This window comes from Chiroxiphia lanceolata, chromosome 6, assembly GCF_009829145.1.
Source record: "Chiroxiphia lanceolata isolate bChiLan1 chromosome 6, bChiLan1.pri, whole genome shotgun sequence".
Lineage (NCBI taxonomy): Eukaryota > Metazoa > Chordata > Aves > Passeriformes > Pipridae > Chiroxiphia > Chiroxiphia lanceolata.
The window spans coordinates 15,706,046-15,733,846 of NC_045642.1; the positions used below are offsets into that span (position 1 = coordinate 15,706,046).

General features: G+C 38.3%; 1 protein-coding gene and 2 non-coding genes across 10 annotated transcripts; all 3 read left to right on the forward strand.

The window, feature by feature from the left end:
- Positions 1-154: 154 nt before the first annotated feature.
- NAP1L4 (nucleosome assembly protein 1 like 4) lies at positions 155-27,801 on the forward strand. Of its 8 annotated transcripts, none has more exons than XR_004357535.1 (17): positions 440-553; positions 2,015-2,055; positions 4,169-4,200; positions 5,451-5,512; positions 6,788-6,887; positions 7,812-7,953; positions 8,059-8,145; positions 9,661-9,780; positions 10,346-10,417; positions 13,645-13,784; positions 15,758-15,903; positions 17,800-17,822; positions 18,179-18,298; positions 18,588-18,617; positions 19,885-19,962; positions 21,129-21,166; positions 26,519-27,801. XR_004357535.1 is itself a non-coding variant. In XM_032690429.1 (17 exons), exons 1-16 carry the CDS (start codon positions 469-471, stop codon positions 21,132-21,134), a joined length of 1,263 nt encoding a protein of 420 aa, XP_032546320.1. In that variant the 5' UTR covers positions 440-468; the 3' UTR covers positions 21,135-21,166; positions 26,519-27,801. The 8 variants fall into 8 exon arrangements, 6 of the variants coding, with proteins under 6 accessions (XP_032546321.1, XP_032546324.1, XP_032546320.1 ...); XM_032690429.1 differs by having other exon boundaries at positions 19,906-19,962; XM_032690433.1 differs by lacking the exons at positions 440-553; positions 21,129-21,166 and adding an exon at positions 186-262 and having other exon boundaries at positions 19,906-19,962.
- LOC116789115 lies at positions 8,346-8,473 on the forward strand. Its single transcript, XR_004357898.1, has one exon. It is a non-coding gene; the product is annotated as a small nucleolar RNA SNORA54 (small nucleolar RNA).
- Positions 11,623-11,743, forward strand: LOC116789114. The gene has a single exon (XR_004357897.1). It is a non-coding gene; the product is annotated as a small nucleolar RNA SNORA54 (small nucleolar RNA).

Below are 27,801 nucleotides of genomic sequence, written 5' to 3' on the forward strand. Positions count from 1 at the left end.
CCTCGCGCGCCGCCAAGCCCGCGCGCCCTCCCTCCCCACCGCGCGCTCCGATTGGCCGAGCGGCGCGAGCCTGAACAGTCAACATGGCCCGCGTGCGGCGTGGCGGCCGCGGCGCTGCTGGGACCAATCGGCGACGCCTTTGCTGAGGGAGGCGCCCACTTCGCGGCCAATGAGACGCGGCGTTGTTGGCGGCGGCGCTGCCCGAGCGAGGAGGCTGCGAGGAGCGCGGGGCGCTGCGGCCTCTGCGGCGGGAGGGGCGCGGGCAGGTGAGGGCGGGCGGCGCCGGCCTCGGCCCCGGGCACCGCGTCCCGGGCACAGCGCACGGGCCGGTCCAGTCCCCGCCGTGCGGGGCAGCGGCGGCCGTCAGGGCCCGCTCCGGGCGGAGCGCGGCGGCGGCCGGGGCCGCCCGGCGAGGGGAGGGGGGAGCCGGCCTGGCCAGGCCAGGCCTGGTCGGGCACCATTTTAAGGATGGTTCGAGGAGCTCGGGCCGAGGGAAGGGTGGCCCGCGCTGCCCCGAGCCTGGCAGAGGGGAAGGCAACGGTTCCGGCCGCATGTATGGCCGCGCTGGTCTGGCAGCGCGCCCGCCCTGTCTCCGCCCTCCCGAGGGAGCGGGGGAGGAGGAGGAGGACGGCTGTTTGTGGTGAACGGTGTCCCCGGCGCTCGCACGCCGCGCTGCTCGGGTTGAGTCAGGCCCTTGGCCTCTCGACTGGGCCGTGGGTTTGACCTCAGCCACGGTCTTGTGCCCCAGCAGCGTGATGAGGGGATTTGGGGAGGGCTCGCGTTTTCATTTCGAGTTCCCCGTCTCCCAAGTGAGGGCCTGTTTAAAATTTTCGCTGCCGCTACGATTGTTTACTACACGTAATAGCACCGCTCGTAGGGTTTGCCAGACTCTTCCGTTCCTTTAACATCTGCTCACGGTGTTTCAAAATGCACAGTTAGAGAGGAGAGGGTGTGAGTTATAGATGGAACCGGAATCACGAGGCAACTTTTTATAAAGTCATCTCTAAACAAAATAGTGTTTCCTCAAGAAAGCTTCCGAGGGAAGCGCAGCTATTGCTGATGTCCGGGGCTTGTGGAACAGGTTAATAGCTCCCTACTCTCGACTGTTTTTGCACGATCCCTTCGAATTTTCCTTCCAGAAAATATCGGACTGTTGCGTTTTCGACTTCCCACGGGGTTACATCCCAGCACCTCTAACGCGGAAGTCACAACTTTCCCTTCTGATTTGTTATAGTTACGAAAAACAGTAACAGCCGTGGGCAGGAGCCTTCCTGTGAGTGCAGGAGTCCTTCGGTTTCCTGCTTTGTGTTTTAGTTGTGTTCAGAAGGTTTGTATAACAAGTCATAGGCTTCCTTGGTAGAGAAGATTTATTTTGCGTACACTTTATTTGTGAGTACACCTTGCCAATGTACAGACTTTTCCTTTAAGTTTGTGTCCTTCAGGATATTACTTGTCCTTGTAATGGCCTTTTCCTATCCTGGTGTGCATTGAGTTTAGGGTTTCCTGCTGTTTTTAGTGACTGATGGTGGGTGATGTTTGTGCCAGACCAGTTGCAGCAGCCTGTGCTTTGTGGGACAAGGGGTTGTTCTGGTCCCCTCTTTCCCCAGAGCTTCATGTCTGAAGCTTTCATTTGAAAACAGAGAAACAAGATACTAATTTGGCCTCTTGGTGGTGGTGGCAGCGATAACAATGATGCCTTCCACTGTTACTTCCTTGGGACTCTGATGGCTTTTTCGTGTCTTCATTTGTTGTAAACTGAGCTCACTTGCTTGGAAAGCAGTGGAGATGATGGATGTGAAGACTCAATGCTTTGGTACCGCACATTTTCCTCTCTAGGTGTGCACTTAACTTTGTCTTTCTAAAATTACCTTTCTCTCTCCTCCCCTGCCATCAGCAGTTGTACCAAACAGTTCTGTTGGTGACTCTGGCAGCTGGGATGAAACTGGGAATCACAAGCATTTTCTAAGAAAATTTCTTCTAATTATTTATTTATATACTTCTTTTTACTTTCTAGTTGCCAAAGGCACAACTCTAGGGAGTGAAACAAGGCTTAAAGTATGTATTTGCACCAGGGAATGGTGTCTTTTTTTTTCTTTTCCTTTTTTTTTTTTTTTTTATTGTTGTTGTTTCTTGTTACTTGGGTGAATGGCTTTTGTCAGAACATGCCCAATTCACATGTGTTCTAGTGGAGATTAATTCAACTGCTATTTTAATGTTATTCAAGCTATGGGCAGCTTTATTCCATGTTTTCCAAACACGAATTAGGATCTTACTTTCCCTCAGCGGAGCTGAGAAGTAGTTCCCTGCAGAAAATACAGCACATACAGTGCAGCAGAGGAATTTGCTCTTCCATTAGCTCTGTCACTGGGCATAGGTTGGAAGCAACAAGTGTTTGAGGATAATTTTTAAGTAACACAAGTCTGCATTTTTAGTTGCTTACTGTAGCCTCTTCTAATAGTGACTGGGATCATATAACTTGTTGGCCGAACTCTGATGTTAGGTCAATTTGCTCTGTCTTACCTTTCTAATTGTATCTTTTTTTTTTCTCTACCTTCCATCTGCTATGAAAGCCTCATTTATGCTCCTTTATTTCTTCAGCTGTAAGATAGTAAAAATCTTCTGTTTTGCCCTAGCAGGTGGTTGGTGGCATTGCCACTTTCTTTTGTTATGTTTAAGGCAAGAGGAAGTGTTTGCAAATCAATCTGCCTGAGCTGGTGAAACACCGACTCTACCAGGAGCCCCTTTTGTTTGTTCCTGGACTTGCCCTGTCCCTTGGGCTCATAGGCTTGTTTGGTAGATGTTAACCAACTTCCTGTGGAATAATCTGAAGTATGCTCCTAATACTTTTGTAAATGAACAAAGCCTTTCAGCTCCATTTAAAGCAGTTGTGAAAGTGTTGCTTTTGCAGCTTAGAGCAGGATTCAGCATTTTCCAGATGGGAGAGTGTGTGCAATCTCTGGGCTGCCGCTCAAGTTGGCATTAGCACTTGGGTTCTTTGGTAGCCCTGGATTGGAAGATGGGCCTAATCAGCCTGCTTGGCCTTTGTAGAATCTAAGAAATCAGATCTGTCAACTCTCACGAGTGATTGAAGCTCCTTTTTGTTCTGAACTTGACTTGCAGAGTAACATCTTTCTTGAAAGCTTGGTAGTGGATAATATCACCTACACTTCTGTGTGGTAGGAAGTGATTGCTTGAATTTGCGTTCAGCTGTTTAGAATGGGGGTAAAGAAAGAAAAAAACCCCAATCTCTATTACTAAAACAGATGTACAGGCTTGGATATTTCACCCCAGTAAAGAAAAAACAGCAAAATAGGTAAGACAATCTGTCTCCCTCTGGTTTCTCAGGAGAGCTAATTTAGATATTGGGGGCTGGGGTAGCTGTGCTAAACTTGGTTCCAGTCATTGCTAGTACCAAGATTTTAACTTTTGCTTTCCTCTTCATTTTCTCACACCTGATTAAAAAATCCAAGGCAAATCTTTATATTGTGCCCTCATACCTACTGTCAAAACCCCTTCTCTTGGTAAATAATTTTCTTCCCTTCAGTGTTTTTCTTTATCTAGTAGCAGGCTCACTGTAGAGCAGCAGAAGCATCTATTCATGAAAATAGCCCTGATTAGACAGACAAGTGAAGCATATTTTTCTGCCTGGGCGATGCAAGAAAAAAGTAATTTGGAAGTTGTTGTAATTAATTCATTTAAACTTTCATTGTTTTCAGCTCTAGTATGCTACTGTAGTATAGGCAGAGATTAAAAATTCATTATTTATTTTGATACTATTAAGGAATTAGAAAATAATGTCTTCCTCTTTGGCTTATTTTTGTTTAATAGAATGCAGAGCTAGTCTAGGAAACTGTGGCACTTGTCTTCAGGCTAAAGACACATAATAGGGTAGAAATGTATTAGTATCTGGAGTATTTAAGAGAAAAATAAGTTTTAGGGGGGTTAAACCACCTAACAGGCTGTTTAAAAACTGAGCAAGTTCCGGTTTGAATTGGGTACTGTGGTAGCTATTTACTGTAAGGAATTATGCATAATGAATTTCTTAGCAAAACCAGCAGCTGTTAATTTGTATTGAGGTTTTAAACAATGACCTGTTCTATTTTCATCATCTGTTGAGGTAAACAAATTGCTGTTAAAGTATTTTTAAATGCTGTTTTTCAACTTGCAGGTGGATACAGGCACACAGATGGCAGATAACAGGTATGTTGGACTGTTTTCTTGAAGTTAAATCAAGGTAGTCAGAACCAACAGTATATCTGGTCTTCTGCAGGAGAGTTGTTTGGGGATTTTAACCTGTGAAGAGTGGATTACCAAACTTGGATAAGAATGAAGTGGTACTATTTTCTCTAACTAGGCTGTTTTTACTTACAGCTAGGACAAAGTACTCCTTTGATACAGGAGAAGCTGAGATTGTAGTGTATCAGATGCAGCATTAGTCTTCTCTTGGATTAACATTTGTTGTCTTGATTTAGTTTTCAGTGTCCGTATTTAAGTGCCCTAAAGAACTGAAGAGAACACTGATCCTCAGTGTTTCTGTAATATCTGTAATTTCAGTGTGCAAAAGGCACAGTTTTATTTTCTAGTTTACATAGTATTTTTTAAACGAATAACTGTCTTATGGAACAGCTGCAAATCCATACGTGCTGCTGGACTTTTGAGGCTTGCAGTGCACCAGAGTAAGCTGAATAAGCTGGTCTGTCTGGTAATTAATAATACCCCTTTGCATATATGATACCTCTTCTCATTTTGTGTCTGAGTTAGGGATAATTTCAGCAATGTCCAGTGTGCATTTTGTGATCCATACACTGGCAGGGAGCACAGGGAATGCTTGCTGGTTGCTGACTCGTGCTGGACCCCCTTTCCTCCAGCACAGGAAGTGTGATGGAAGACATTGTGGCAGGGAGATGGGGAGGACAGGGACATCTCTTTTAGAGTAGAAGTGAATGTTTTTGCTATAAAACAAAACAGCTTGTTATGGAAGTTTGAAACAGCTTTTATCTGTTGTTTATCTTCCTGTCTTACCTGTATCCTTTCTCGTGTTTTTCTTCATCACTGAAAGTGATGAAGAATGTGTTTTCATTTGTGAGTAATACTGTTTTCCTGTGTGGAGTGACCCAGTCCAGATGAATGACCAGCCATTCACTTAATGAGATGAATTTATCTGTCAGAGGTTTTTGCTTTGGGGTTGTGTTTTGTTTTGAGGTTAGTTGTTTTTTTCTTTCTTTGCCTTTCCTTGCTCTGCCTTTGTATCCTGCTCATGTTAGAGGTTCAGATATGAAATCAGATCTCCTAAGTTTTCACAAATTTAGGCATAAATATGTGTCTTTTATTGGCATACTTGTTTATAAAACATGTCTTGTAAAATGAAAATTCAGAGTAACTTGTTCTTAAATGTTAACATTTTTGTAATGTGATGCCTTTTTAATATGTTACATTTTGAATTCTTTTAGTAAAACAGAAGATACTGCTTCAGATTCTCTGGAGGCTGCTAAAAATGCAAGCAACAAAAAAGGTAAGAAATACATAGTAACAGGTAATGTTACAGAAGTGGGATAAACCTACTGCCTTGTGTATTGAAGCTTCTTTATATACAATTCCAAAGCCTTTGCAGTCCAAACTACAGACGTGTTTGCAAAGCAGTGGTTTCTAGGCTAACTGTTCACTTTCTGGTGTTTTCCATTTTCATTGCACCAAAAGCAGAATAAAGGCTATATTTTTGTAACACTGAAAGTATTTTTGTGTATGTTGTGACTAGGAATAGGCTTTACTATCGCACAAAATAACCCACTAGACACTTGCAATAAAGCCTGTACAGACTAACCTGTAACAACATGTAATCGTTATCAGCATAATTATTAAAATGAGCAGTATCTATGCTAGTTCTTTACTGTCTTGTTTGTTGGAAAATGCGTCGTCATAATGTGTCCTCCTGGAAGTTTTTGTTCTCCATTTGGAAGATCTACAGATAACTGCTGATCAGATTAATACCTCAATGTGGGAAAAAGCTACAGTTCCACTACTACCCTGAGTATTCAAATTTTGTAAGAGAAAGCAACACACAAACCAAACCTGTGTGCTGTGCAATCTATCGGGTTTTTTAATGTCTGGTGGGGGGAAAAAAGCAGTGAGAAAGAATGGAAAGGTGTGAAAAGCAAATGTCTTCCCACCAAGACAACCTGTGTCGTTATTAGTAAGGGTTTTTAACTCCTTACCCAGAAGCATTTTATACCTGACCTCCTGTAAAAAGAGTCTTACAGATTGTAAAATTATCTTGATTTAAAAAAATTAGTAGTTGTCGAGGTCATAGTGCTATGCTTCTTTATTGTACAGTACACAAAGTAGTTGTCAGGCTTTTTTCAGGAGTCAGACTAACTGGAAAACAAACATCTTGGAAGTACAATTCAGTGGTTCCCCTCTTGCAAATTTATACGTGGCTTTTAAGGTATATATAAGAGCGATATAGAGGGAGGATAAACTCCTGTTTTGCACTTTCTTACATAAGAGGAAAATGGGAAATTTGCTTATGTCGTCAGTAAACTACTCGCTTGTAAAAGCAGCTGATAGATTTGCAAAGAGGAAGGTGCTTTTTCGATCATTATTCAATATATTTATATTTCTGAAATCTGGTCCTGAAGTAATTTTTTTTGTGTTATTAGTTAACTATAGTAGTGTTATTTGAGATCTGAAAATAGAGAATATTTTTACTGTGACTGCTGTAAGACGCAGTATGACAAAAGCACTGTAAATAAATGCAGATTTGTTTAAAAGTGGTTTTCTGTCTTTGTAGAAAAACTAGCAGACCAAGTGATGCAAAATCCACAGGCCTTGGCAGCTCTACAGGAACGTCTTGACAACACAGCACTTACTCCTTCAAGTTACATTGACACGTAAGTCCTGGGCGTAATAAAATTCTTCAAAGACTGAAAGCATAATAGAATGTTATTGCTGAATAATTGAGATAGGAAATTAGAACAAATGGTTCACTAAGACAAATGGTTGACTTAAACCACGATTCATAGTGGCCTGCTTCAGGAAGGAGGAGTCAGGTTTTAGTTTGCTTACGCAAAATGGCAAACAAAATTTTGTCAGGTTCAGTGTTTTTCTTGGCTGTTATTGTTTTGGACAGAAATAACTCCGCTCCCCTCCATTGTTTCCTTCTGTGACCCCTTAGTCTGGCAGGGCATGTGCTACACTGACTGACTGTTTCTGTAAGAATGCTGTCCAGGATGTAATGGAAAGTTTAGGATCTGTAAATCCCTAGTTTGAAGCTTAGTTTTATATTAACTGTAAAGTAGATTTAAATATTGCCTTTTGTAAATATTTGTCTTCATTTCTTGACTGAGAATAGCTGGTTGTAGATATCTTTAAAAAAAATATAAGTTCTATAAAGAGTTCTTCTTACATAACTGTATCTAAATGTTTAATAACTTAAAGTGCAGATGGACAACGTGTGCTTTCTAAGTATGACCCGTGAATCAAAACTTTCCCCTGTAGAGTGCACAGTTCTTATTTTTCACAGATCTAGTCTCAAAGTTTAGGTGTAAACAAAGGTATTGATTTCAGATCTCTGAACTACACGGGGAGGGTGGTGGCCCCAGGGAATGGAACAGAAGATAACACCTTTGAGAACAACTTGGGTAGGAGAGGATTCCTTCAACTTTTTGAAATAGGTTTTGAAGAAACGTGTGTACTTGACATGAGCCTTTTATTTAAAAATTGCACCTAGTTATAAGCAGCCTTTTTCACAGTGATATGTTAAATAATGCTGAGGCAACTTAACTTTTAACCTTAAATAATTGTTTGGTTTTTAGTTTTCCAAAAGCAGTGATAAGAAGAATTGATGCCTTGAAAAAGCTTCAGGTGAAATGTGCCCATATAGAAGCTAAGTTCTATGAAGAAGTACATGATTTAGAGAGAAAATATGCAGCACTCTATCAACCCCTTTTTGATAAGGTAAGAAAACTATGTATATAATTTTTATTTTCTCATTCCTGTCAGTTCTGGTTGAGTATGTATAATTTTACATCTTCAATTACATTCTTCATTTTTCTAACACAGAGAAGAGAGTTTATTAATGGAGAAGCTGAACCCACAGATGCAGAGGCAGAATGGCACAGTGAAAATGAGGAAGAAGAAAAACTGGCTGTGAGTACAAGCTGAGTGATGAACTACTGATATATCAGATTGTCAGAGTTAGTTCCTGTTCTTTCTATTGAGAGACTTTTTTTTTATCAGTAACATGTTCTTGTGATGAATACACTGTTATGTCCAGTGAAAGCTTCTAAGCTATTAGTTTAGTCTTTTTTCAAATTTGTAACCTGAGTGAATTGAAAAGTTGCCTTTGTTGGCACTGTTCGTAACCTGTTAACAGCATCTTCCTGCTAATGGGTTCCATTCCAGTGCTACATGATACCCCCCGGCTAACAGAGGCTGGTTGTTTGTCTGCCTGTCCCTGTTATTTTGGGGGACATAGTTAGCTTTCATTTTCATAAATACAGATTAGACACATGTCACAGAGTCATAAAACGGAATCACACCTAATAAAATGTGTGCTGCTAAAATGTGTGGATTCCTACTTGTCTCTTGAGTAAGAGCTGTCTAGATTTAGGAGGGATAATATAGTCTGTAGGCTGCCTTTTACTTTCCTGTCATCATTTTTGGAGATGTTTGCTCATGGCTGGCTTTTTCTCAAAGAATCGACCTACTTAGAAAGTTGTGTTTGCCATTCTGTCGGTTTCTTTGCATTTTTTCCTTGGCCTGATTTTATTCAGTTTTCTTTGGACTCTGTTCTGTATACAAAGCAAATTGTTCTCTTTGTTTTACTGATCTCCTGAGATTTAGCATGACACACAGAGTGCTCCTTGTGCATAAGCAAAAATGTTTGTTAGGCTTTGTGTAAATACAGGATCGACAGGCCACATTCCACAAAAGTATAAAATCAGAAACATGTCTAGGTGGGAAGTAAACTGCAGCTTTATGTTCTTAACTAGTGGTGACCCAAGTAGCTGCTGTTAAGAAGATCTTATATACGTGCTGCTATCTAGTGGTGTAAAAGGAAAGGTGCAGTACAACTAATTCAGATTGCGCATTTCCTGCAATTTTTTTTGTGATGGAGAAATGTCTATAGAGACTCCTATATCACAAGGTAATAATTCAAGAGTGTATTCACAAGTGTAATAATTAAAAATAACCATGAAACCCAATTTTACCAAGTATTTTGCAAAACTGGGAAGGTAAAACAGTAATTCAGAGGGCAGAGTTAAATTTTTAATTTTTAGATGAAACACTGTAAGTGGCAAATGAAGCTACAGAAAGTAGATTAATAGAAAAGTAGAAATGTATTTATATTTTTTTCTATTTGGAGAAAGAAATGTGTTTTAATTATTTTTCCTTCTCAAGTCAGTGAAGCTGGTCACTTGGTCTATTTAGTCTTCATATAAAAGAATTTCAAATGAGATTAAAGTACCTCTGAATTAAATGTATACATGTTACCTTGTGTAAGTAAACCCTGTATCTCTTCATTGGCAAGAAAAAAACTGTACATTTCAAATGTTCCTTAAACACAGTTTCAGAGATGGCAGTTGTTTTGTCTACCTCTGTTTATTAAATATACTAAGTCACAATTTCATTTCTCAAATGTGTCTGTATTTTTTTCCCCAGGGAGACCTGAAAAATGCAATGGTAATAGAAGAAAAAGCAGAAGAGACAAATGTCAAAGGAATTCCAGACTTCTGGTTTACTATCTTTAGGAATGTAGATATGCTAAGTGAATTAGTACAAGTAAGTTTCTCCTCCGAAATGAGTGACTTCTGTTGTGTTAAATGAATTGCTTTTTCCCATTAGTAGTCAGTCCTTGTGGAATGTGTGTGAGCGACCAAATATTTGAGCCTTTAGAATCCCTGAAGATGCTTGAAAGGCTAATGATGGACAAGCACTGTTAGTTTAGCCCATAAAGGATTATTTTTGCAAGGATATTATAAGAATATCCATGGATTAGTTGAATTCATTATGTAGTTTTGCCCACAGTTATATTAATTGCTTTTAATGCTGTTAAGGAAGAATTCCCTGAAGCATGTCTTTCTGTGAGTCTCATGGCAATAAATATCCTGGATGGTTACTATATTTTTGGTCATACTCACACAACCTGGCATTTGGCACCTTTTTTACTGAAGGTGAGGCCTAACGATTGAGAATTTGGCACATAGTATTTGCAACTATGATTTAAGAAATTTGGATCCAGGTCTTTACTTCAGCTGAAATTGCTGAATAATTACAAGGTTATTAAGAAGAGGAGGTTCTTCCAAATATTGCCTGCTGAATAGGGTTTTACTTTTTTTCTGCTTAGGAATATGATGAACCTATCTTGAAACATCTGCAGGATATTAAAGTTAAGTTTTCTGAACCTGGACAGCCTATGGTGAGTTTCCTCTGCTTGCTTGTTTCTCATGAAGATTGTAGTAGTGAAGTGAACAGCATTCCAAAGTTTTCATTCAACTCTTTGGCTGTAATGTGTGTGTGAGGTTTCTTTCTAAGTTAATATTTTCATGCCTGGCCTTTTAAAGATTTACCTTCAGCTTTCCTGACCCTTTGCTCTTTTATTCTTAGCCTGGACATCTATGACATCTTTGTAATTTAGATAAAAATTCTTGTTCAATTCTGTCTAGTTTCTGCTTTCTTTTTCTCTCTCAAGTTCTGGTATAGCTGCTCTTAGTAATAAAGCTGTACTTTTCATTTTCAAATGAAAATTAATTGAGGGAAAAATTCTGGATGCTACTTGCATCTCTTTTGATAAAATGTTCAATACAGTGAATTGGTGATACTAATCAAAAATGATGATGGATACTGTGCTATTGAAAGGCAGCGAAAATATATTAGATGATCTTTTAAAAGTGTACCTAGTGAATATTTTTTAAAGTGCAACTTGGCTTTTTTCTTTTTATTTTGGAAATTGTTTCCTTGTTTAAGTTCAGTGTACAGAAAAGATACTGTGTTTGTTGAAAAGAAGTTGTTCTGTTGCTTATTTAATTCGTCCAGACTATAATTACTCCTTGAATTCCTTCTGAGAGGGAGGCAGGGAGAAGGATGGAATTACAGCCTACACATCCTTTCTTTATTTTTTATCATTGTGGCTTTTTTCTTATATTTCTTTTTTCTTGTTTTGCCTTACGGATTTATAGTCTTCTGACAATATCCAAAATAAATGCAAGAAAAGCTTCATCGAAGATTCACATAAAGATGAAAGGACTTTCTCAGAATAGCTTTTAAAGGTTAATACCAGATGAAGCAAAGTTTGTTTGGTTTTTTTAAGTCCTTAAACACTTGAGCTGATAATAGGCAAGAAAGTAGTACAGGCAGAGAAATATTGAGAATTAAGTTTCTAAACACTGCTAGGGCTAAAGGAGAGGATACAAGTGTTATGAAGAAAATGAATTGTCGAAGCACAAAGTACGGTATTCTAAGAAGTTGGGTCTTTTCATCTTGAAGCATATCTATTTGGTGGCATTTGGATGATTTGGTAATAATTGGTTTTGCCTATACTATTTTCGTGTTCTCATTCAGCTTTGTTTTACAGTACCTTAAGTTGAAGAATTGCTCTTAAAACATCAGTGGATTTCTCTCCTCTTGCACTGTTCGTAACCTTTTGACAGCACATTTCTGTAAATAGGTTCCATTCCAGTGCTACATTAAATCCAGTAATGGGAGGCTGACAAATGCCATGTCCCTTCTGTATTTGGAGACAAAGGATGCATTACTAACTGCTTGAGTGAAACCCATTTTCCATTGGTGTGTGACTTGTCTGAAATTCTTTCGCTGTTGAAAATCAGTGCAGCAGTGGCTGCTTTGTACTGTGAAAGCTTCACATAATCAGTGTGTAATAAATACACTAATTCTGCTGGGGATTAGGTTTTGCTGCTAAAAGAAGTACATGATAGTTAGGCATTTTCTGAGTTACTGTTGACCCAAAGCCATTAACTGTAGTTGTGGCACTCCAAAAGTGGATTTGCTTGGCTACAGTTAACGTGCTTTCAAAGTTCTGTTTGTTATAGCATGTACATAGAAACTTTTATCCACGTGAAGCATAAGCGATTCCTTCACTGTTTGCTTTTACATATTTATAATCATGTGAACAAACTTACATGTATTTTATAATTATAATTTCTACCTATATATTTATTTGGTCATCAGGATCCTCAGCTAGTATATTCAGACCTGGATGATGCATCTGGGTATAACTTAAATAGCTTAAAAAAGTAAGTTCTCTTTTTTTGAGCTTTATGAGAACGTAGCAGATAAAAAACGCAAAGGTATCCAAGTAAACACTGCTGCAACACTTCAAATAGTATGTGAAACTTGAAGCTTCTTGTCTGCTAATTAGCAGGTAAACAAATGCTGAAATGCAGCCTCTGCAGATACTGTTGTGTTGGTAGTCCTTGGGATCCTGCATGAGAAGCAGTGCCACTGGTTGCCTATTTATAGCCCCAGTGATGGTTTATGGGATTATTTGGGTATGAGTGTTCGTCACGGTAGTGGATAAGCTAAGTCTGTAACTATTCCCCTGAGCATGTTTGCCAGGCAGAGATTACCCTTAGCTGAAGATGGCCTCCAAACCATACAACTGTCTTGAATTGCTTTAAAATGGAAGTAAAGCTAAAATAGGCAATGTGAAGCCAAGACAGATATTCCAGTGTACTGCTGGGTCCCACTATCTTCCTTTGCTTGAACAGAGTTTGGGAAGGTTGCTGTTGCCACTAGTTTCCATCACTCCTTGACCACTGTCTTTGCAGATTTCAGTGTGTGAGGAGATTCATGAGGCCTTAGAAAGATTAAGGGGCCTTTGGGAGATGAGTGAGGGATAAATGTCTTTGAACAGGCTGTTGTCTCCAGAGTTGTTTATCCTGTTTGCACATGGATGGCCTTGAAAAAGAGGCCATCAAGCAAGGCAGGCTTGGTGACAACAGACCATTTTCTGGCCTGACTCTGAAGAATGCCTGGGGAAGTATATTCAAGGCTAGTGTTTTTGGCAGTTACAGGTGCTTCAGGCTGTAGCCTGTTAAGACATGTATAAATGTAGGATTCAGTTTGAGCCAGTGTTCTTTTGCAGGATTTTCTGTTATCAAATGGAAAAAACCTCTCTGGTTCCTGGTGAACTGTACTGTTAAAATAAACTCCTTCAATCTAAATTTTGTTTTAATCAGAAATAAAGTTTGTTTCAGTCAGGTCATGACATTGGTCAGAACTGCTGTGGTGCTATTCAGATGTAAAAATTACTTCAAAGTAACATTATCCCTAATGCAAGGATGATGAGAGGCTTCCACAGAAAATAAAACCAAGACTTTTTTATCAAAATACTTATTTCTAAGACTGCTTTTAAGACAGCAGTTCTGTGTGTAAAGGTGAATGAAATGTAGTAATTACCTGATTAGAATTTCAGTGTTAGCCGTTGTTGTTCAGGCTTCTTGCACTTTTGGAATTGGTTGATGTTCTTAAATTTCTTGCTTCTGCTGTAGTTTGAAAAATATGTTTGCCATCAAAATCTCATTTTTTTCCTGTATTCAGAGATGGATTAATGATAATTTTGCTGATGTGCTATTTCAACAATAAAATTTCATGGTAACATAAAATTATAATGGAAATATTTTCCAGTCTTTCTCATTAGAGTTCCACTTTGGGCCCAATGACTACTTTTCTAATTCAGTCCTGACAAAAACGTACAAGATGAAGTCGGAGCCAGACAAGACAGATCCCTTTTCATTTGAAGGACCTGAAATAGTTGATTGTGAGGGGTAAGGAAAACTAAAATTCAAAAAAGCTTCTGAAGTAATAGTGCATATTTTTTTGCTTACTGTGATAATGATTAATGAAGATAAAATTGTTATTGACTTAAAAACTGGGAATGTTTGTAGGGATTATGATGATGTTAGCCTCAGCATCAGAAGGAACAGATGCCTGGATGTAGATATGTTTTAACATAGCGTATATTTTAAATTATATGCCTTTGAAATGTAATACTTGGCTAATTGAGGTAACCTGTTATTTCCAGGTAACTAGGTAAATTAATTTTACTCATTACATTTCACAGACCACCTCTCCTCCTTAGTCTGATGAGTAACCTTAGACTCTCTTGGATTCTTGTCATCTCTTCAGCAATTATTATTCCAGCAGGAATTGGTACATTACGATCAGGCAGGAATTGGTCACATGTACCATCACTTCTTTCAACCTGTTTTGAGGCTGGAATGTACTGGCCACACAGTTTGGTTCTGGTAGTTGTGGCTAATGCAGCAATTTTCAATTTTTTTTATTGTTTTCAAAATGTGTTCAGAAACCAACTGTGGAATGGTGAATTCTTGTCTATTCTAGAAGTCTGTTGAGTTGGACACCACATTAGAGTTTTTGGGGAGGTGAAAGATCATTCCATCTAACCTAAGACTTTCTCTTCCCATCAGTGATCTCTGTCCTATAACCAAATTTCAGTGCCACACCAGAGCAGAGCTGACAAAAATAAAAAATGGTTTTGTACCTTATTTTTATTAGCTTCTTTGGTGTTTTTTTCTGTTGATATTTTTCTTGGGTTTTAGTTATGTTTTTATCCTTTCAAGGATGTGTTTTGGTGGGGGATTTTGGTTTTTTTGAGGTTTTGTTTTTTCTTTTTTTTTTTTAACTAACACTTAAGAAATGCCAAATACTTGGCTTTTTTTGAAGGCATCCTGACAACCTCAAAACCTTTTGACTTGTGGTGCTACATACTAGCTTCTGAATTGAGTATTCACCTGAAGTGAGGCAAAACATCTACTTGCATGTTTAGTGAAGGTCGTGTCCAAGTTACAGACTAGTCCATGTTGAAGAAAACTTTAGTTAATTACAACAAAATGTTTTCAGTTTAAGTCTCACAGAGGGATGCTTTCCTAAATGGCTGATATGTCAAAATTTTGATTTCAGTTGATGTTTCATGATGAAGGTGTTAGATACTGGTACAAGTAGAGCAGGAAAACATGTCTGTGACTTGTTATACAGGTTAAGCATCAAACTGTTGACTTTGACCTTTTGTATATAGGGCAATATATTTTGGGACACTTAAGGATTACTGTAACACCATTATTTCCATTGCAGGAGAACTAGTTGTGTTTAACCCCCATTCTTTGCCATGTGCAGTTTTGGGTAAAACTGTAGGTGGATGGAGAGAGACTTTTAGTTGACATAAAGTGTCAATTTGTACAGTAGCAGAACAGGGAAGTAAACTCTTTCCAGCTTGCTGCACTTGGCTGCCAAGTCAATCTGAGCACTGTTCTTTATAGAGCTAAAACATCCCTCTCCTTGGCCCACTCTTGGTGCATTTATTTTTAGGATACAGGACACTTCCTTGACCTGTAGTGACAGGTTTCCTACTGGTCTGACTGAGATTTTTTTCTCTAATAGCTTTATCATGTCCTTGGTTACAGAACTCCAGTAGCTGGGTCAAAGGGGTTATTAAAGTTTGGGGGGAGGAGGGGGGCAGTGACTACTCTGCGAAGACAAACTCGTACAGCATTTTCATTTAGGGAACTATTTAATGTGTCCAACATAGGCTTAGTCTCTAGCACTGTGATGCATCCACTTCACATCTTGTCAAGCAGATTCACTTGTCAGTGTGTGTAAAACTAGCTTTATCCAGAGAATAATAAACCATCTTTGCCTTGATGTTGCTGCTCTGATGCTCAGTTCCCTATTTTCACTGATGTCTTCTGTTAAAATGCTGTTTTCCACGTGTTGTCTCTAGGTGTACTATTGACTGGAAGAAAGGAAAAAATGTTACAGTTAAAACAATCAAGAAAAAGCAGAAACACAAGGGTCGAGGCACAGTTCGGACAATTACTAAACAAGTACCTAATGATTCTTTTTTTAACTTCTTCAGCCCTATAAAGGGTAAGCTTGGAAAATAAGAATTGAGGATTCTTAAAATATGTTGTTTTATTTATATGTATGTGTATTTATGCAGCTTAAACCTTCAAACTGTTTATGCTGCTGCATTGTATACTGTCTTCTTACTAGAGGAAGATGGCAAACTGCAGCCCATCCAAGCAGATCATTTTGTTCTGATGTTATTCTGTGGAATTTGGCCAAGAGGTGTGCATTGTAAACAGGATTCATAGTATGGAAACAGTCTCATGTCATGTAGAATCTCCTAAAGAAGTTGACTTGTTTTACCACAGGATGGCTCCATGCATCAGTTTGAGGTTTCTAACATGCAAAAGAAATCTCCTCCAGTGTTGGTCAAGTTACAGCGTATCTGTTTCGTTTAAACCTTTGTCTTAAGTGACAAACTTTTTGTAGTTTCTTCTGTGATTAATTAATGATCCATAATGCTCCATACAGCTTTGTAATTTTCTTAGTTGCCTTATGTTAGGTGTCTACTCATATATTTAAAACAGTTTAGGTGGATTACAAAACTTTTTTTTTTCTTGGTGCATCTCCCATTGTACTCTTCTGTGAACATGGATGGAGGAAGTAGTTTACTTTGTGGACTAAAGGAATCCTACAGGAAAGGTGATAGGGGACTCTTTCAAAGGGCATGTAGTGACAGGACAAGGAGGAATGGCTTTAGGCTGAAAGAGGGCAGGTTTAGATTAGAGTTTAGAAAGAAATTCTTGGTGACTGTGAGGATGATGAGGAACTGGCACAGGTTGCCCGGAGAAGTTGTGGATGCCCCATCACTGGAAGTGTTCAAGGCCGAGTTGGATGGGGCTCTGAGCAGCCTGGTCTAGTTGAAGGTGTCCCTGCCCATGGCATGGGGGTTGAAACTAAATGATCTTTAAGGTCCCTTACAACCCAAACCATTCTGTGATTCCAGAGATATATTGAACAAAATGGACATTGATTCTTGATTCTGTTGTGGGCTATTATGAACTACCTGTCCCTTCTAATTACCACTGCAAATCCCCATGTACATGGGGATGAGAACCAAGTGATACATATTTCCAAAGGGGGTTGTTTGGTGCAGAAATACCTTTTAAATTAATTTTCATTGCTGCTTTCAGAAGGCGATGGAGATTTGTTTGTATCATGTTGGTGTTATTTTAATTTTTTAAATACTTAAAAGACATACTCCGGAGGTGTGTAAGAAAAATAAGACTGACATCTGCTGGTAGCTGATTTTTCAACAAAAGAACAGGCTGAGCCAAATGATCACTTTCATAGTAGGATCACAGTGCCATGGGACCTGAGTAGAAAAGGGAAATCTGTTTTGGTTTGTGTTGGAGTTTTTTGTTTTGATTTTGTTGTTGTTGGTTGGTAGGTTTTGTTTATAAACAAACAAGCCCCCCATTCCTTACTGGTTACAGTACTGGGCCTGTTCTCAACAGTGCTTTGCAAATTCATGGCAAAATGTTCATCTACTTGGTATCCTCTGTATTTGGGGAGATGAGAGGGTTTGTAATGCTCTAGCAAAATAGTTACTGTAATTACAGCATTAATGTAGAAATAAAATGTGTCGATCTCTGAAAGGAGAAGTGTGATCTGCATGCCTTCTGAATCCATCTTTGTAGAAAGAGTATTTCCTGTGCAAAAATCTTTGACATCTGTATGGCAGCTTTGATGCTCTTATTACAACATGTAAAATTCTTACAAGTACAATATCTGTAGGTTTAGCTTATTATGAATCTGAATTGTCATTAAAGGTTTAATAGCTACCTTCTGAAGCCTTTATAGCTCCAGTGTTTTCTGGTATGAGAAGGTCTTTATACTGTGTTTTGTCATCTTGAATATTGAGGTGGGCTAGACTATACATGCTTGTCCTAAATTTGCTGTCTTTTCTTTTTGCAGTATCTGGTGATGGAGAGTCGTTGGTAAGTTTGTTTCTGAAATGGCACAATTGCACTTTGCCATGTCCTTTCTACCAGGTCACTCTATAGTGACTATTGGGGTTCTTTCATTAAGTGCTGTGTATTTTTATTGTTACTTTTGCTTTTGACACAGTAATCTGTGTGTAGAAAGCAGGAAACTTTTACAATAAATCTCAATTCTGCAAATCTAGATTTACACCTTAGATTTTGTTACAAAGTATACTGAAGGTACATGTGACCTGAAGATTGATGATGACAGTGTAATGTGCTCTTAAACCTGTAACTTTGAAATACTTTTGTCTGCTTCTGTATAGTACATCACGTTTGTAGTAGAAAAATCAAGCTGACTTGCCTTACAGGATGAAGATTCAGAATATACTTTAGCTGCAGATTTTGAAATTGGACACTTCTTCCGTGAAAGGATAGTCCCTCGTGCTGTGCTGTATTTCACTGGTGAAGCTATAGAGGATGATGATAATGTATGTATGCTCTTAGCATTTTATTAGTCATCATGTAGATAGAAACGTTCTCCTTCTTTTCTGATTAGACTGGTATGAAGTATCAATTACAAGAGAATAACAAAAAACCTTGAAGAGATTCCTGTTACTGGGGAATAGGAAAGAATCATTCAGCTTGCTATGAGTTGTTAATCTGCTTCTGGAAGGGGCTTAATTTCAGTTACTGTGTTTGAATATGCTACATCTATTACTGCAGAAGTTTTCATGCAAATATTAGTAGAGCTAATAAAGCCTTGGGTTTGTTTTTCAGTTTGAAGAAGACGAAGAAGGTGAAGAGGAGGTGAGATGCACACTATCTTTTATAGATAACTGATTAGCTACTGCATTCCAGTACCAGAAATAGTTCTACATAGAGTAGAAAATAGTTGTTTGTAAATGCTCTCATGGATGATACTTCTTTCCAAAAGAGTTCAGCATGCCTAACTTAAAAAAATCTGTGGCTGGTTTTTCTTCTTCATAAAAGTACTTTCTGCAAGAACATTTATCCATTTTTTTTTCCCAGTATTTTGAAAGCTGCTTTCTGACATGAGTCAAAAATTAAAGACAAGCTCTTTATTTCTTGAGTGCTGCACGATAAGAATCTTCAACCTCATTTTTAAATATCTGTTACTTTGGAGGCAGTGGAATTCAGCTGTCAGCTTTTAGTTGTCATAAGCTTGAAGACTGGGTTTTACTAAATGTAAAGTGAAAAAGGGGGAGTGTGCAACTGCTCAGGATAAAGGCTTGATTTAGGCTGGAATTTCTAGTATACCAAGAGCTCTGCTCTGTTTGCAGTAGCGTTGTATGAACACAAACATGCTATGAAAGGCTTTGCAGAAAGCCACTAAATGTTACCACACTTAAATGAACTAATATCCTTTACAAAGGATTGTATTTTTTGTTTTACTGCTTTTACTGTGGTGTTCTTGCTAATTTGTCAGAGGTACATACCTGACTGTTGTCAGGTTGACCGTACTCTGGTACATCAGGAGTTATCAAGCTGGTGGTCTGATGTGAGCTGGCAGCCTTCAGCATGCAGCCTCTTTTCTTCTCTTTGCTTAGGCTGTTCAATAACTAAACATGTACTTTTATTTTTTAAACTGAGTATTGATAGAAGTGTACGTGTATTTTTAATTTGTCTCCAGTGCCATATTACTTGGATGTAGTTGTGTATAGAACACAGTGCAAAAATACTGCAAAATCCTCTATACAGGAATACATAGCCTGTCCACAGTAATCCAAATAAACAGACCCTTTGGAGGGAGATGAAAACAAAGAACAAAATTAGACATATATACCTGTTACCAGAACTAAAATTCCAGGTCATGTTAGATAGAAGTTTTAAAATTGCTGGGTGACTGCAGCAGAAACTTATAGAGGAAGATTGTCTCAAACCACGCTGAAACCTTTAAATCATCTTTTAAAGATTTTACAGATGCTGAATTCTTTTATATCAGCCCAGTGCTGACATCTGAAACACTATGGAATACAGTGATAACGTAATTTGCTATTTTGCTTTTTGTCCATTACAAAAAGTTGCACTTTTAACCTGTTTTAATTTCTGTTAGTTTATCTCTATTTTGTCATAGGAGTTGGAGGGGGAAGAGGAGGGAGAAGAGGAAGAAGATGCGGAGGGTGATCCTAAGGTAAGGATTTTTGTGTACTTAGTCACAACACAGACTATAATCATGAGCAGTGTAACTGAGGTTATAATAGTTTGTGAAAATATCAATAAAATATTTTAAAAACCCAAACTTCACCCTAACTTCTGACTGCAACATCTTCATCTTCTTCAGCACTCAAATTGCCCTTACAAGTTAATCACATCAGTTGAGAAAGTGTAGGTTTTGTCTTCCAACCTGCACCAAGAAAGTGATAATTTCTGAACTGTGTCCCTTTACTTCTTAATGCCATCTCTTTGTAATGCTGATAGATATTTTTCCTTTAGAAAGTTCATATTCAAATGTTCCTTGGCTGGACTTCAATTTAGAATTAGTCTGACAAATCTCAACTAGCTTGTTTATTTTCTTTTCCTTAGAGTTGTTCTTTATCGTTGTCCTGATGGCTGCAGGTTAGACTCCACATGTCTGTACTTGGTTAGAAATCAAAAAAAGTTAGTCCTCAACTTTGAATTTGCAACTTTGATACCTGGCGTAAAATTCAGCCTGAAGGGTTAGTGCTCCTTCTGATAGGCCTTTTTCAGTCCTTCAGTCCTGGTAAAGTTAATGCTTATATTTATTGAAGCTGGGACAGTGATGACAGGTTTGGGTTCATTTAGTTCTTAAAACATCAGCTTTTAATGTTTTATAAAGACAGATGAAAAAGTGGAAGGCATGCAAGACTGCTTGATCTCTGGATGACAGTCTTAACAGCAGCTTAATGTGTTACTCTTCTGGTGTAGTTTTATATACAGCATCATATCACTAGTAATGCTTTTTGCAACTGTATCGAGAATCAGGTTAGTTTTTCTTTAATGAGAAATACTGTGTACTAAAGAAAGTCTGTCTTGTGCAAAGATCAATCAAACAGGATTAGAGTGGCAGAAATAAGTATTCTGACTGCTTGGTAAGATCAAGATGCAGTGATGTACCTGTAGTGGGAAACAGTTGGACAGCTGAGAACCAGTGTTAGTTCTGTGTCAATGTACATTTTTGTGAAGTATCAAATATCCTTCCAAAGGATTTGGCATTCTGTAGGGAAAAAAAAAAGCTTAGGTTATCTTGGAAGGTTATGGTTTGTTGCCTCCTGTATTATTTTGTACATTTCACTTTTCATCCATGCTGACAGTTCCTTTCAATTTTTTCCCATTTAGGTGTAATATAAGTCTGTTTATCATTCATACATTTCTAGGTAAGGTGGAATTCCATTCATACCTAACTTCCAAGAGTCCCATTTGTAGTCATGTAATGTGATTTGTTTTCTAGGGTTTTCTGTTTTGTTTTTAATTTTATCCTTTTATGGGGAAAAGAAATGGGGGAATTGTGACTTCAGAGTTTAGGTTTTATTAGTAAAAAATGGAAAGAAATGTGTATAGAGATAACTGCCTTTAAATTGTGTAATTAAATTAGATTTTTCAGAATGACTCTGCCTTCCTGCCTTCTGCTTTGCCTTTGTAGCAGTCAAACTGTATTTCATATACATATGATAAAAGATACTGAGACTTGTCAGACTTTTTTTCCTTCTATCTGGTTTGATGTTGCATCTCTTTACTGTTTGTAGTGTACTTGCAAATTATTTCTTAAGTATCTTCTCTGCTCTTAAACTCTTGTAAATCATCAGCTTACTTAGTATGTCTTTTCCAACATCTTATTTATGCTGCCTGACAAAGGCAGTCAGTCACTCTTAGAAGCCTTTTCTTGATCTTTCATGATTCTGCACAGGTATTGTTCTTCTGCTCATCTGTCTCTTTGTTTAAAAGAAGAAAGAAAAAGTTCCTTCTATTGTATACTGTCATCTTTCACCTTTCATCCCATTCCTCATAGAGAACAATGCCTGCAACAGCCTCCATACTTTTTTCCCCCCTGTATTTTAGGCTGTGTCTTTTATTTTGCTTATTTAGGAAAAGCTATAATCTTTCCATGTCATGCCCTCTGCATAGATAATGCCCTTCTTTGCCTAAACTCAAAATTGAGCTGTGCTTTTGTGTTGGTTTTTGGTGTTGATGTTGTTTCCAATGGGATGTGCTTTGAGACACCAGCCCCCCTGCCTCAGCACACTTGCACTGGTTGTTCACCTGCAGGAATAGAACATCCATTTGTCACAATGGCTTATCTGTCGTCCTGTTGCAGTCTGCTGCACAGCTCTTTTCCCTCCCCACAATTCAAAATTGTCAGCCACTGGCTCCAATTTTTGAAGTCAACTTGGAATTCTTTTTTTTGTCTTTTAACACTCATACCTCAGTCCTGTTTTCCACTCTTTCTTGTGTTCATCCCATTTTCTGGTCCTGTTTCTCCCTGTCCTCTGCCTCTCTTTGCCTTTCAGTTCCTGCCCCCGTTTTTTCTTAACCAGAATAATTTTCTTTTTCATGTACAAAAAAATAATTGGTGTACTTTCCTTTCAAATTCAGTTTCTTCTCTTCAGTCTTTTCCATATTACCTCCTCCTTTAGCAAATGTAGTATAACAATACATGTCAACACTTTCTGCTTTAACTTTTCCTCCTTCCTTCCTCTCACTCCTGTCTGTTTTAAGTACATTTGAGTTGTTCAGTTACAACCAGATCGTTATCACCTCTTACACAAAGCACTTATATATAAAGTAAGTTGTGGCTTTGGAAGACTGAGCAGTCAGATGATTGGAGGTAGCTTCAAAAAGATGCTACAAAACTGGATAATGTAGCTTGTTTTGTCTAGTATATTTTTCTATGTACTTGCATGCCCTGTATTCTTTTAGCTGCCTTTATTTTACATGACTGAGACTGTGCTTGAATTGAGAAGTAGCTGACAGGGTTATACAGAATGCTGGTTTGAATCATGACTGAAAAAAAACTGCTGTGGAGAGAGACTGCATGTGCTTCAAGGTGCTTTGTCTTCTAAGTTACAGTAGTAGAAGGACCTGTGAGGAGCAAATTCATTTTCAGAACCAGTTGTGGGCAGAGGCAGTTTGGACTGCTTGCTTACTTAGCTCTGCTTAGCTCTGGGTTTACTTCCCGTGTGTATGTTTTATATCCTTGCTTTTTCTCATTCAGTAACATAGAATTAGAAAATAACCAAAGATAAGTTTCAGCTTTAGGACCCCTAACTGAACTATTTCATTGAAGGCATTTGAAATACTGAAAGGCTTTCTAACCTTCTCTGCTAGAATGGGCATCAGCTGTCATGCCTACTGCCTGTGTTGATCCCACTGTTGGCATCAGAGTTGTTTGGGAGTCAGATGAGATCTTGATGAGCTGCCTGTGCCTGCATGGCTACTTTAGCAGATGGAAAGTTTCCCAGAAAGTGAATTGTAAAAGTAAGGAGATAAAGACTTGATTGCTCTTTGAATCACCTAGGAATGTACCCTGCCTAGTATGTTTAAACATTGAAGACTTACAGAAATTCAGTGTTTCCTTTTAGTGGTAACTTCATGTGAAAAAGGATCAGTCTAGAAAAAATAAAATTGCTAAAATAAATGGCATGGATATTTTGGGCTTCTGTCCCCATCCTATAGGACACCACTTTAACTGGATGGGTAGACATGGTGGGCTTTGTGTAGGAAAGTCATGAAAGCAGTGTTACCTCAGACCTGCTTTTCTTCTCCATTTTACCTTGTGTTCCTGCAAATTCTAGGTGATATTTTTAATTCTGAGCAAGTGCAATCAATTAGAGGCAGTGACAAAAAGCTTTATATTGATCTTTGTTAGCAAAAGAGAAAAAATAGGAGTCTCTCACCTTATTCAGCTCATTCACCTCAAAGTGGAATCAAAGGCCCAGAGTAGCATGGAATAAGTAAATATTATTAAATACTTAAAAGATACAGAAAAAAAATTCTACCAATTTTAAAATTAAGTCTTTTCTCGTGGCTACTATAGAGAATATCTCTACAACAAGAATTCTTGTCTCTGTAGCACTGGTAGTGATCTTCAGTACATGTGTTTACTGCTAAATTTATTTTAACACAAGATGCAATTCCTCCTTATCTTTGCTGGTTAAAGTCTCTCTGGTCTTTATTTGCCTGTCCAATGCACTTCACTGCCTTTCTAAGATGTCTTGGGAGGTTAATATAGGGAAATACAGCACGAATGGACTTGCTAGAATGGGGAGATAAGTGGCACAGGCTCTGTCTAGGGCAAATCAGTGGATTGGTAGTGATTGACTGACCAAATGTCACCAAATAATCTGGGCACTGCAGGGAGAGCAGGCTCAAGCTTAATAGCACTGCCTGAGGGAGTGTGGGTGTAGGATCTCCATCCCACTCACAGCCTGGGGTCTGGTCCCTGATCTTCCAGGAGCCATTAGAGGCCAGAGAAAGGTTTAAACATGCACGTGCCCGATGGAGCAGCTGCAACTTGAAAGGAATTGTAGTTTATATGTGCTGTTGTCCTCTTGTGATCGGGGCATGAGATGCTTTGCATGAGGCTGACAGGTAGCTGAAGGCAGCGTGGAGCTCAGGGCTGTGCTGAGGAAAACAAAATGGTGAGAGAAAATTGATTATGTTGGAATCTGGATCTGAGATGCTGTCTTGATACTGATGGCCTGCTTAAACACTTTGTATCTATGGTCAAGATAGATACGCCCTCAACCGTAAGCTAAAAATAGCATAAAGTAGCAGTATTTGTTTCACAATCCTCCAACAACTGACTCAGATACAAGAACCCCTCAAACTGTATTTATTTTTTTTTTTTTTTGTCTGAGAGCAGTAATCAACATTGAAAGATCCTTAAGAAGGAACTTTGAGATCTGTGTGACTCAGTTTTTACAGGATAAAGAATTATATGCAGTAAATAAAATTTACGTGTTTACAGAATTAAGATATAAAGAAGATAATGGGAGTTTAATAGAAAATATAACAAGTGTTTTGGTTGATCATTAAAATTTGGCTGAAATGGTTGTGGTGGTCAACCTACATGTATCTTCTTGGTATAACAGGTGAATAGGAAGGAAGGAGAGAGATGGAAAGACTTTTAAATATATTTTAAATAAGATTTGTTACTTTATTGTGGCTCTCATCCTAAATACAAGGGAGACAAGAAGTGATGCTGTGCACTGTTCTGTGGCCATGTTCAAATACAAAGCAGTTACAAGAAGAACATAAACCTTCAGAAAGTTTTTGATCAAATGCTGCTGGTTTTTGCCTACCTCTAAATAAAAAGGAATAGCGTGCAATGTACTACCAGTGGCAGTTAGATTTTTCTTTTTTTAAGAGCAAGAATGCTAATTTTGTGTTCTGTGTAAAGGTGTCCCTCTTTTCCTGTACTTAGTCCCAGATGAGTGAAAATTTAATTCACATCAGTGTTACTTGGAACCCCAGACAGATGAGAGAGAACAAAGTTGAAATTAGCCAGATGTGCTGGGTGAGGAAAACCATAAGGTCTCTTGACATATCTGTGCAGAAGAGACATATTTGACTCTAATCCAGACTTGTAGTGGGAATGATAGTGACTGCTCTAACCCTCAAGCAGTTTAGGTGAGGAACAGAAAAATAGCCTGGATTTAGTGCAGATTATCAAGGGGAAAACTTGATGATAAGGAAGCTTTAAACTAGTTGCACCCTGTTTTTCCTCGCTACAGGCAAAAAGCTTAAGTTGTCTTAGCTCTTGGTTACTTGATGTTTAATGAACTGTTGCATGATTACATCTTTTATAACATATAGAGCTCTTCTTCAGGATAGTTACTAAGAAACATTTTATGTTGCAGTCAGTGACGTTCAAGTCCTGGTTTATACCTGTATTTTTCTTTACTAGAATTCAGTGACTGTTATTTGTTTATAATAAACTATACTAAGAATGGTAAAGGGAGAAGCAAAGCAAAAATTCAATGAATAAATTCTACTTTCTAAGAATCCTATTTTACAACAGAAAAGGCAAGAAGTGCAGTGTAAACCTTAAGTTCTTAGCTGTTTAAGTACTTGTTCTCACTCCCAAATACACTTCCTTTTGCCAAAGGGGAAGTTGTTTTACTACCTAATGAAGGTGTTTCTACTTTTACATATTCAGATTAACATACGGACTTCTTGCCCAGTGTTAAATTGTTGAATAGTTACCTGCTGGTGATGCAGAACCTACAAGAAACCAACACATTAATTACTTTTTTATCACTTTACCAGAAAGGGCAAGGCTCCTAAGGAAAGACTCAAACGTGCTTCAGAATAAGCAGCCTACCTGCCCTGCCTTCCTCCCTCCTCAGAGTTGGAGGAGGTGGTAGTTTATTGTTAAAATTGTTTAATGGGAACTGAAAGTCAAATGAGGCTCTGTTTGGGTGAAGTAGTATGTGGTTTGCTTTCTTGTTTGTCTGAACCTCGGCCTACAGGATGGAGTGTTAAGAACACAAAAGTAGATTAAAAATTATGGGATATCAAGCAGCTGGGGACAGGGGGAAACCCAATAAATATGGTGACTGCTGTTGGACCCTTATGATGTGGCCTGAGTTTTCATGTAGCATTTATGTACATGCTGATACTACCTAGTTAATTTGAAACTGCATAGCCAATTTCTCTTATTTGTTGAAGTGTGTTCTTATATGCCATTTTGATTTTTGACTGTTTATTTTCTTTTTCCTTTTACACAGAAAGATTCCAGCCAACCTGCTGAATGCAAACAACAGTAATAAGGAAATACCACTTGGAAGTGATATTTGAACAACTTGTAACAAATAGTTGGATACCTGGCCTGCAGTTCAGGATATTCCATCGCTGCAGCACAATCTTATTAACAATGCTTACAATTAATTTGTTTTAAAATGCATGATTTTCACTAACTTTATTGCTTAACATGTACAGTGGCAACTTCAATGCATTTGGGAAATATGAGGTTTAAATAAAGCACACTCTACAGCCGTTGGTACACTGTAGCTAAGTATGTCAATAGGCCTTTAGAGCCTTTTGCCCTATGCATAGGGGAATAGTCCAGACTACCATGTGAGGATTATCCATTTTCTTGTTAAACATTGAAAATCGTGGAATAGCAATGTGCTGAGAAGCTGAAGTAAATGGATTACATGTATGGTAGCTGAAACAGATAGAGCAATATGACTTTTTTGCTAGTTCCCTCCCCCCTTTTTTAATGTTTCTCGCAACCTACAAATTGAACTAGTGCTTGAGCAGCTTTAAATGTCATATTTATTATCTCAGTACAACCAATCGAGTTGAAGTAATTTTACTTCATTGAAGAGGGTGTCATATTTGAGACTTAGTTGTTCATCTTACTATTTATTTATTCATGTTTGTAAGTACTTTGACAGAATTAGTGCTTTTTAATAGTTTTTAATATACTTGAAAAATCTTCTTCCTCTTTTGCATACAATATGGGTACTTGTAAAACAAATAATTCAAATTGGTCCCCATGTAGTAGTCTAGACAGAAGAAACAAACTTGCATCAAAATGACAACTCTTCTGGATGAAGATCAAAATGCAAAGGCCAAACTCTTGCTGTTGATGGAAGTGGGTTGCAGCCAAAGAACCAGAACATTTCCAGTAGTCTTACTGCTTAGTGTCCAGCATGAAAGGACCTTTCACTATGAACACAGAAATTTATCAAAATGAACCAGTTCAATAAATCTGAAGTTTGGGTGTCTTACTTGCAACACTGAAATTATTCCATTCCACAGTTTGTTTTATTTAAAGTTCTGAAGTCTTCAAAACTACCTTTTGTTGTTGTGTGGCACTTCAGGTACACGTTTCTAGTTTCAGCATCCATTGCCAACCTCTGGCAGCAGTTGAATAGCAGCTGTATCAACACTGTGACCAGGCATGTAGAGTGCTCCAGCCTTACCTTACACATTTGTAACTTAATACGGTGTTTTCAATTTGTACAGAATAGATAGAATATTCTATTAAAGTTGTGAAACATGA